This window comes from Idiotropiscis lumnitzeri, chromosome 17 (assembly GCF_059441095.1).
Source record: "Idiotropiscis lumnitzeri isolate Australia: NSW breed Sydney's pygmy pipehorse chromosome 17, RoL_Ilum_1.0, whole genome shotgun sequence".
Classification (NCBI taxonomy): domain Eukaryota; kingdom Metazoa; phylum Chordata; class Actinopteri; order Syngnathiformes; family Syngnathidae; genus Idiotropiscis; species Idiotropiscis lumnitzeri.
In genome coordinates, this window is record NC_142407.1 from 13,115,190 (window position 1) to 13,125,991 (window position 10,802).

Sequence of the window (10,802 nt, forward strand, 5' to 3'; positions counted from 1 at the left end):
TATAGATCTATTAAATCACTTCAATATATTTATACTTTATCAGTTCGGCTTAACTATCTGTTTTATAACTTTAACTGTTTAAATGCGTCAAGAAAGCCGTTACACTGGAATAACGAGTATGGCTTTTTTTTTTTTAACCCTAACCGTTCATTTACTGACGTGATCAAAGCAGTCTACAGTATACAATATTTTCTTTGACACAAGACATGTAAACATGGATCATCAGTTTTCAAAGGTGATGCTGGTTTGTACTCACAATTGTAGTAGACGTGTTAAATGCCATAAAAAAAAAAAATTAAAAGACAAAAACCAACACTGGCGCTCAAATCACTTCTTGAACAGTCTTTTCTTATACAGCAAAAAAAAAAAGTTTTAAATATGTGAATATGGCCCAAAGAGATGGAAGCATCCAAAACCTTTTGACCCGAACGCCTCCGATGTGAAGGCATAATGTGCAACAAGTCATTGGGGAGCAAGCAGCAAAAGCACAGATAAAGAGAAAAAAAAACAACACGCACTTTGCATGTTGTTGAAGGCGTGCATCCAAATGTTGCAAATGTGCTACACAGGCTGAACAATAAGAATGTTGAACTCAGTCATAAACTTCCAATTATTTCTCTCAGGATAATCCACATTTGAACGCATATAAATTGCACCCTGAGATTAGATTAAGGTAAAATATCCTTCGCATTCCATTCCAAGCAGCTCACGCCTGAGCTATTTTGAGCCAACGCACTAGTGATACTGGTGCAGGGGGTACTCGCTTGACTGCGCTGACAGCGAGTGTCGCAAATTAAGAAACAAACGACAGGATGCTTCTTCTCGTCAGCAGAGCATACACACACACACACACACACACACACACACACACACACACACACACACACACACACGCGCGCGCACACACACACACACCCACACGCACACACACACTGGTCATAAGCCCTAACAGTACAACAGGGCGAATTTGCAAGAGGCAAACTAGGTTGACATGAAGGTCAGTATGACATCAGAGGTTATAGAACAATCTCGTGTATCATTTGAAACACTGTACAATAAACTGGGCTTTGTGTCTTGTATAAAATATTACCTCATTCATTGCCATTGACGGGTATATACGTCAAAAAGTCAATTCGTTTTACCTATGCTGGCAGTGAATGAGTTCACTATATTGTACGGGCTCCAACGGCATTCTGGGTGGGTGCAATCTGGAAATGGATTGAAATCTGCATAATGAGCGATATGAAAAAAAAAAAAAGTCAATTGACAAACGGTTGCAAGGAAATAGTGGCACACGAATGTCCCCAAGTGTGAACAATACAGGATTGAAAAGATGTCTCGTGTGTGCATGCCATCGAAGGATTTTGCATGTCAGCCCTTTTTTGACCTTCGTCCTCTGATCCTCGTCTGCGTCAATAATCGAGCCAATCACTTGCTAGTCCCTGTTAGCTTCAGCTGAGCCACTTGAGCTTGCTTCACTTTACTCTCAACGTCAACGTGTCTCTCAAAGAAGCGGACTATTTCGGGCTCGTTGAGCAGCGACGCGAGGACCTGTTCAAACGAAAAGGACCAGTCCGCCCCAGAGAGCTCAGGCCGCGCTTCCTGGGGGCTGGGGGTGTCGGCGTTTTTCCGTGTGGGAGGAGCTTCGTCCTCCCCGTCTGCAGAAGTGGGCTTCAAGGACGCAGCCGGGCTGCTGGGCTCCTGTAGCCTCCGGCCCACCTCCTCCATCCTTAAAAGGAGACTGGTTATGTGGGCCACCGCGCGGTACAGAGACTCCTCCTCGGGATCGCCGTGAAAAATGTTGTACAAGGTTTTGGAGAACTGAATGAACTGAACCTGAGATGGCCAAAAATAATAATAAAGCATACTTGGATAAAAAAGCACTTGACGCTGATTATATAGTACAATAAAATCTGTGATCTGGAGATGATATATATATTTTTTTAAATATTTTCAGCCCTTTTTTGGTCCTTGAGCTATTTTGGTTATTAAAAAAAAAAAAAAAAAAAAACACATTAAAAAGATTCTCATGAATGGTTTCAATATGTGCGGAAATGCCTAATAGATCTCCTTTTAACAAAACCTAATTAAGGAATTAAGCATTCGTCCCACTCTCAAAACTTTTGTCCGTGCAGCGCAAAGAAGCAAGTTAATGAAATTACCTGATTAATTCTAGGAAGGTCCTTGATGGTTTCTTCTTTCCTAAGTATTTCATTTTGCCATTGTTTCAGGTATGCCTGCAGATCCACTTTCCCTCGACCTTGACACACACACACCATCCCGAGTCACGCACAGAGATGAGCGTTGTGATGCATTTGCACAAAGCCTTTGATGACATATGACTGTCAAAGTACCTCTTTCAGGGCTTTTCTTAATCACGCCATCTTCTGGAAGATCAAAATCTGTAATATATGTGCTAAATGTGAGCCAACCACATAAAAAATAAAAATCCTCAGAGAAAAATCAATATATATTGAAGAATGAACGAAAATGTTGAGAAAGGGAAAAGTGAGATTGGAAGGAGGGCAGAAGCAGTGAAGACGCTAACCAGGAAGTCTACTCAAGTGAGGAGCGCCTTCTGTCGCTGCCAAAAAGTTTGGGAGTCTTTGTTCCGGTACGAGCAAAGGACTACCTGTGAAAGCTAGAAAAGACTGACTGTAAGCGCACTGAGAGGAAAGATGAAGAAACAGAGAAGATCATAAGCAAGCCAGAGGAAGTGGAGTCAATTATTAACCAAAAAATGTTGGTCATGTTTACTTATTTGCATCAAATAGACCACAAGTTGTGATTTGGAATTTCTTTATAAAGGCTGAGTGAATTTGAAATTTGACAGCATTCAAAGTGAGATAAATAATTAAGTTTCAGTGGGAACATGAGCTCTAACCTTGCATGAGCACAAAAATCGATGAGTCATCCAATCTATTTTAGGAAGCCCAGTGAGAAAAGATTCTGGTTGTGCCTCTCCTTTTTTACCTTAGTGAGTGACGTTCCTAAATTCTTCTTCTATTGTTTGAATTTGAAAAAAAAAACTGTTTAATTGAAGACTCTCAATTGCCCATTGACATGAATGTTGTTTTTTTTCCCACGCAAATTGAATATTTAAAAAATTGTGATTGCTTTGCGATCGTTTCCATTGCAAAGACGTTCCACCTCATGCCGACTAGTCTTGATGCTGCCTTCAAGCACACGGCGCCACGTCATGCAGATCAGTCATAGATTGAAGGGAGCGAGCCCTCACAAAGCAACATGCTCGACGAATAAACGCTTCAGCCCCAAATACGGATGGACTGGTTCACTTTCCCTTGCGACTCCTTGTGTGTTGACTGAGCGATTTGCTAAAGTACAACTGCCAAAAAATTGCAATTCAGAAGCTGACAAAGAGGTCCAACGCAATCCTTGCTTAGAAATGTGGCTCAAAGACATTTGTTCATATCCGAGTAACGCATCCATCCACTTACCTGGTGGTAGATGCAGCTTGAAGAGGAACTTGAGCTTATTCGTGAAAGATCCACAGTACAAATTATCTGCAGCAGATAAAGCGAGGGGATAAAGGAGTTTGAAAGCGGCCTTTGTGACAAGGAAATTGTGAACACTCACCAAGCGCACAACAGAACTCTTTAAAGTTGACCAAGCCGTCCTGGTTCTCGTCGATTAAGCGGAAAACCCAAAGAGAAAGCGTGCTCTTGTTTGTGCAAAAAGCCCAAGGCTCCAGCAAGGAGAAGAGCACGCTGAACTGTTGGAAGGCCAGCTGGTACTGCTCCAAGTAGGCAAGACTCGGATCGTGGTGAAGCAGTGCTGGACTCTTCATTGTCCAATAGCAGCTAAGAAAATGCTGCCTCTGAAACAACATCATTGCAATGAGGGCGACACTTAAGACCTAAGTGCTATTTGCTTTTAGAGAAGAGCAAAGTGCAACGCTCACTTTAAACAAATTGTAAAGCTCGTCCAGCTGGGCAGGAGTAAATCTGACTTCTTGGGACACGACCCGAATCTGCAAAGCACCCCATCGTGAGTGATATAGTCCAAAAAAGGCTGCGTGAGTGTCGAGTTGTGAGCTGTGGTCGACAACAGCACCTGCGCTTGTGTGCTCGTGTGTCATTTCTGCAGTACAGCAGAAGGTCAACGTCGAAATGGCGCACTAAATCGAGGGCCCACTTACCACGTTCTGCTTTGTTGTGTCCTCCAGTGTCTGGATCACAAAAAGCTTGTTTCTCTTTCGTGAACTCTCCACCTCCTCTGAGCGAATGTTGCCATATTTCTAGAGAGAAAATACATTCAAAAACACGCTAAAACCGATCCGTAGGGAAAGAAAAATGCCACAGTACCTCGTAGGCTTCTCGGATCAGTTCGCTGATGTCCACGTTTAAGTGGGTCGATTTACCGTTGTTGCCTACAGGGGCTTGCTGAACTGTTGGGGGCAACGGGCTGTCTTTGTTTGTCACACTATCAAAAAATCTAAAGCGCAAATTCAAAACAAAATCATTTCAAAGCGGATTGAGAAGAGTAACATTCCCAGACACAGCGGCTGAGGCTTACTTGTTCAGGATGGTGACAGCTTCGGCATCATCGTGGCAGCCGATCAGAGCGTCCATGTTGTAATCGAGCACGGCCAGGCCGAGCTGCAGGATGGCTTTGATGCCGTCGTAGAAAAAGCAATCGACGACGTTCACGGCGCTTTCGATGGGCAGCACGCTGATGAAGAGGGTGAGGAACCAGGACAAAGAAACGGACGAGAAGAAACTCAGGTCCGTCATGTTCTCCACCAACTGGGGGAGGTGCTCTCGAATCAGATCCTCAAAAACGGCCTGGTCCACCAAAGCCCCTGGAGAAACAAAATCAGCCCGGTTCAGCATTCATTTAATTGTTAAGTGGATCGTCCAACTCGAGATGCCAAGTCATTTCGCTTGCCAAAGAACTCACCACAAAATAACTGCAAAATAACTTTGAAAATGGTACAATCTTGAAATGACTGAATACACAGTGGACGAAGGGAACGAAAAGATTTATCGATTTTTATCGTTAATATTCACTAAGGTTAATAAATAACATTTGTGAAATCCCCATCCCCCCTTCAGCCCCGTTCTCACCAATAATTCTCCGGTTGAAATAATCTGGTAACATCCTCTCGCAGACGGCGACCAATAGCCAAAAGGCCTCCTCCTCTTTGGCATAGAGCAGCAACACGGAGGTCAGAATATTCATGGCCTGAGGGATAGAAATGAGTCACTTTTGGAATAAATTGCCCGCAGAAAAGTCGAAGTATTATGCACCTTTGTGTCCCTTGAAAGTTTACGATTAGCCTTTGAAGAAATATTCTATTCATAATCTTTAATGGCACAATACAATTTAATGCACCTTAGTTTTGTTTGCAAAAATAATCACTCACCCACTTCTCAAATGTACGTCAGTAAAATCTTTTGAAATTCAAATCAATAATATGGCCTCAAAGAAACTAATGATGAATTTGGAACGAAACGATGAGGTCATTGCGGTGCAAAACAATTTCTTGTGTGGCATGTACATCCTAATGCAGAGTTCTTGTGTAAGTGTAAAAAAACGGTCAAATAACTGTACACATTTATATGACTAAATCACAACGAAAATCAACAAAACACCCTCAAGGAAATTTTGCGTCATCTGTGCCACCGACAGGTGACGTATAAATTTACCTGGCAGTAGCCAATTTTCGGGTTTCGCGAAGCGTATGCGGTGAGGACTCTGCGAAGGGCGGAGATTCCCGTATCACTCTGAAACGCAGGATGCTCCGGCAGAGAGCGATGGAGGTCTCTCTCAATCTCATCTGTCGCCAGCGTGCTCGTGCCCAGAGATTGCTCCACCAGCTCCGTATAATAGCCGGGGTGAGTCGCCATGTCGTTTACGGCTCCTTACCCATTATAGCATGTCAACAACGATCGAAAGATTATGATGAGGGATGTTCGAAAAGCACAAATAAATTACCTGAGAAAAGCATCCACAACTCCCCTCTCAAGGCTTCAGGAACGCCACGGACGATCAAGTCACGTGTCTTCCTGGTGAAGAACATACTTGTACCACGGCCATATTCCGAAAAGTGGATGTTCCAAGACTGCTCCTTCATCTTCTCTTTAAGCTGTTGATCACAATACGTTTAAAATGTACCCAACATTTTTGTGTCTCAATGCTTCAGTCCATACATAGTTTGTTTGTTAATTGAAAATATATTTTTTAAAAATGCTTTACAAATGAGGCATTTGTTGCACTTTATTCATCACTTTTAAATGAACCCCCCAAAATATTTAGAGTAGAGGAAAGTTAGCATGAGAAATAAGGTTCGATTTCACATTTGACCAGGAAACATTGAGAGATGGAGGATATCATTTCTCATATTCGCCCGTAAAGGTCTTACAAAGTCTTTAGTTTGATAAAGTAGACTTGTTCAATTAACGAACCAAAATGAAAAAAAAAAAAAGTCAGCACTCCCGGTGTGTGTTTGTCCCGTACCATTTTGGGGTCGAGGTTTTCAACATCCTGGGGGTGGAAAACCGTCATGAGCGCCTCCGTGCTTACTGCCTTGCTGCTGTCTTTCTGACCCACCATGAGTGTCACGTCTTCCGGGTTATCGTCAAAGTGGTTGATGAGCGACTGACATTCGCCTCGGATGACCTTAGCGACAAGGACGTAACCATGTTGATGTGAGAAAAATAAAAAACGCACGTGGATTTCCAAGAGTCAACACTTGTTACCTCTGCTGAGGCGGAGTGCTGCGGGCTGGCACTGATGCCACATCTGCTGCGGATCGTCGTGGCCAGACGCTGGTAGTCCCGCACTTCAGTGAATCGGAGTGCCCTTTTCCCACGCACATACACTGTTAAAGCACGGCTGCTGGAATCTGGCTTCTCAACGTTTACAACCTGGGAAGAGGGTGGCGTTATTTCATCAGAGGACGTGTGGCGGATGCAAGTGTCATCATGGGAATAAATCATTGCTGTCCGAACCTCGCGCATCGGAACGATGATGTGACACTGGCTCCCGTCCTGGCTGGCGAAACATAAGTAGTTCTCAGATAGGCAGATCTTGCCAAGTGTATTAAAATGGCTGAAAGGCACCCACAGGAAACTCTCGTGCACTTCTAACAGATTTTCCTCTTTGGGAAGCCTGAAAAATGTCCGGAACTGCTCACTTTTCGCGTGAGCCTCTAGGCCTCTATGGGAGAAAAAAAAAAAAATCATTGAGAATAACAAAACAGGCTGGACTATCCGTCCAGGTGTTTTAATTTAAATATATATTGTTGTGTATTGGGAATAAGTGGGCAGAACAAAATGTTTGAGTGCTGGCGAGTGGGCGGTTGTAATTTTCGCATCATGACTGAGGTAAGTTGTGACATGGCGGACTGCACTTTTTTGGGTGCATTTGAGGATGAATATGCTGCCATTTTGAATCAGACAACTGTCTGCTGTCGCAAATTGTTATGAATGATTCGCCCAAAATTGTAGGGTCATTTCAGTGAATATGGTTCAAATAAATGGATGAATTTATGAAATGTGATGTGACTCAAGACATAATGAGCAGAAAGACAGCACCTCTTGGTAATTTGCAGCGGGTCTGAGAGCGCTCTCTCCCTCTCAAAGGCCTCTTTATCGAAAAGGCGCTTAATGGAGTAGTTAGCTAGCTGCTCCATGATGACGAATGTTTCATTGAGACGCAGCAGCATGGAGAAGTAGTGATCGTCCCCGTGAGCCACCACATGGATGCTCTCAGTCAAGATGACATTTGAGGTTTTCTCCAAGCGCCAGATCTCATCCCAGGAGATGACCAGTTTCACTAAATATGCAAGCAAAGTAGAAAATGCATGATTAAACAATCAGCATAACGGCAAACTTCATCTTAAAAAAAAAAAGGATAATTGTTTTCATTTTAGACTCATCACTTGTTTTTTTTCATGTCTTCTACTAAATTATAATATTTAAAAAGTAGAGGCTCCCTCTCCTGGCCAAAATCGGTTAATACATGGAGCAAAACTTGGAAGAAGCAAAAGACCTTAAACAACACAGTTTTTTCTCACCCTCAGCTCCCAGCAGGTAGGAATAAAAGCAGAGGAAGTTGGTGCTGAGGTAGAGCCAACCCTGGCAGGGCACTTTGCCTTTCCAGTAACTACAGGCATAATACGTGACCAGCTTCTCGTCCGGCGGCAGCGCAAACCAGTTTTCGAACCTCAAGTACGCCTCTCTGAACTTCTCAGGGTCATCCTCCAGCACGTGGGACGTCTTCCCTTCTTCAGCAATCAGACCCTGAGAAATGCACAGTACAGTGTTGCAGTATTAAAAGTTTTGTTAACTCATTAACTGCCATTGACGGCTAAAGACGTCCAAGGTGTCACGATAAAAGAATCGTCGTTCTGACTGGCACTGTCAAATAGTATACAGTTAACACTACGTTTGTTCAATATGTGTAGTTTGCATTGGCATAGAGAGTGATTTTTATTGAGCTGTATTTTTTCTCCTCTCTCTGATGCAGAGCAGTTCCACAGAGCAATCATCAACTTAAATGATTAGCACCAAGACAGTGCTGACTTAAAACAGATTGGTATCGTTGTAATACAGTAGCGTGAAACATATTTGACACTGACTCTGGACATGTCAAAAGATTCAACTGAACATTTTGTGCTTAGAATTTCGTACTCTGATCTTGCCCTGCACAAAGCTGGTGATATCCTCGCTGGAGTCAAAAACCGACAGAGTCCTCATGATATTTTGCTGCAGCCAATCCCAGTGCTGGAATATCTCGTCTTTCGTGACGCCTGACACAACAGAAGGAAAGAAGGAAATAGCTTACCAACGACATGCTACGATTTTCTTTACTGAATTCCAAAGTTGAAATTCAGCAAAAGTGGAATGAGATTAGAAGCATATACCGCATGCTATGGACCAATACACTTGTGAATCCGGCGTGTGGTGCAGTATGCGGTAAGGAGCAACTTTGGATGTGGAGTCCAGGACTGTGTCCAGCGTTCCCACAAGGAGACCTGCAACACACAGCGCAATGAGATTTTGTAACCAACATTATATGAAGTTTTCATGCATTTTCTGCAACAAACGACAATCACAGCTGCACTCTCTTTAATGCGATCTTATTTTTGATAACCATTATTAAATTAAATTACTCATACATGACTGGGAGGCAGATTGTGCCTCTAAACACAAGCGAACAGGGTATAGAATATGATTGTGCACTCGATGTCAGAGATACACAAGGACCACATTTGGTACTTTTAGGCTTCTCTCTCACATGACCTCCATTAATAATTAACAAGTAGACAGACAGACTGCAGATTTTTCTTGCTGCCGTGGGTAAATGACTTCTCAGCATGTTCCAGCTGCAGTTGAGGAATTCCAAGTGTCCCGAAACATTATGCATCATCATGCTCACATTGGGAGGCAGCAAAGGTCATCAGAATAGACATGCTGAAAGATGCTTGAGACACGAAAGGCTCTCAAGTTGCAGAGGCTTTCCGCTGCAGCATTCAACTGTCGCGCTTACATCGGTTAGTGGCTAAACACTGTTATCATTAAAACAGGCAGATGGCATTTATTTGCCTTCATGGAACACACCATTATTATAATTAATACTACTCCAAAAACAGATGTGCTATAGACACATAAATGTATCTGATTAAAAACTTGCTGTTGAGCAGAGTTATTTGTTATTTATTTACAGACTGGCCAGAATGATCAAATATTTGAGCCTATTATGCTTTTTCACGTGGGAAACATAGTTAAGTTAAAAACATTTATTGTGACTGATTTTGCCTCTGTTATATGCAGGAGTAATTTTTTAATTGAGTAATAAAGTGAAAGTACTTGAGTACAATTTTTGGCTCCGACCAACCAGTGGTTTGAAAACGCTGTACCCCATTATGATGAACTTACACGTCATTTCTTGCTTAACCAATGTCAAATATATGCTTCATTCTCGGAGATGGTGTACAATCAGGCTTTTCGTCTCGAATTATTGAGGCTAACCTGAAGCATAGCTACAGGCCAGCCAGCAAGAAATGAATAAACAGAGGATTCCTCACCTGCACTTTGCTCCAAGCAAACCATCAGGCAAGTATATGCTAGAACAATTTAGACTTTGACAGACAGAACAATGTTAACAGAAGCCATCTGTTCATTATTTGTCTTTAAACCTGTTACAGTGCATTTGTAGCAGTATGCTATTGTATACAGTAGCAAACTGTCGTTTCTTTCTCAGCAGACAAATAGGAGAGGGGAAAAAAGAAAAGCTATGGTCATTCGTGACTCGCGAGCCCAATAGCAACTTGGTATCTGAAAACACAACAGCTGTCAAACATCATACGGGGGGGTGAAAGGATACCCGTGAACATTACCTGTCAAGCCGCCTCCACCCTCACCGTACCCTCGCCTCCTTTGAAGCACGAAATACTCATTATCCTTCTCGGTGACCCACAGTTTAAAGGCGTTTTTCAGCAGGATCTCTTCGGGTTTGAGCCACATGTTGCGAAACGTCAGCGATCGCCTCCAAATCCTCCTGTCATGCCACGGTTACCTCCAGCGGAGCACACACATCAAACCCGTTGAATATTTGTTTGTGTCCGCTGCCCGGATGCCTCCCTTCCCACGTAGACAAGAAATGTTGCCAGCCGCAAAGCATTTTGGGATTGTAGTTTTTCAGTGGGGGGCGGTGCCAGTACTGTATCTACTGTACTGTATGCATAAACATTTGTTATAAAAGATGCATGGTTCAGTCGAGTTATAAAAATTGCATAAATGTAGCGTTTTTGTTGATGAATGAATGTGCAATGC

At 42.9% G+C, this 10,802-nt stretch overlaps 1 protein-coding gene across 2 annotated transcripts; it reads right to left on the reverse strand.

The window, feature by feature from the left end:
• Positions 1 to 903: 903 nt before the first annotated feature.
• tbc1d8b (TBC1 domain family member 8B) lies at positions 904 to 10,621 on the reverse strand. 2 transcript variants are annotated; one of them, XM_088278930.1, is made up of 21 exons: positions 10,367 to 10,621; positions 8,891 to 9,001; positions 8,658 to 8,776; positions 8,042 to 8,267; positions 7,560 to 7,800; positions 6,975 to 7,182; positions 6,723 to 6,890; positions 6,481 to 6,642; positions 5,959 to 6,109; positions 5,670 to 5,884; positions 5,088 to 5,205; positions 4,537 to 4,822; positions 4,326 to 4,455; positions 4,160 to 4,258; positions 3,923 to 3,991; positions 3,598 to 3,838; positions 3,459 to 3,524; positions 2,549 to 2,641; positions 2,355 to 2,402; positions 2,163 to 2,260; positions 904 to 1,836 (listed from the first exon to the last, which is right to left on the reverse strand). In XM_088278930.1, the coding sequence occupies exons 1-21, from the start codon at positions 10,491 to 10,493 to the stop codon at positions 1,429 to 1,431; spliced, it is 3,384 nt and encodes a 1,127-aa protein (XP_088135056.1). In that variant the 5' UTR covers positions 10,494 to 10,621; the 3' UTR covers positions 904 to 1,428. The 2 variants fall into 2 exon arrangements, with proteins under 2 accessions (XP_088135056.1, XP_088135057.1); XM_088278931.1 differs by lacking the exon at positions 2,549 to 2,641.
• Positions 10,622 to 10,802: the final 181 nt, after the last annotated feature.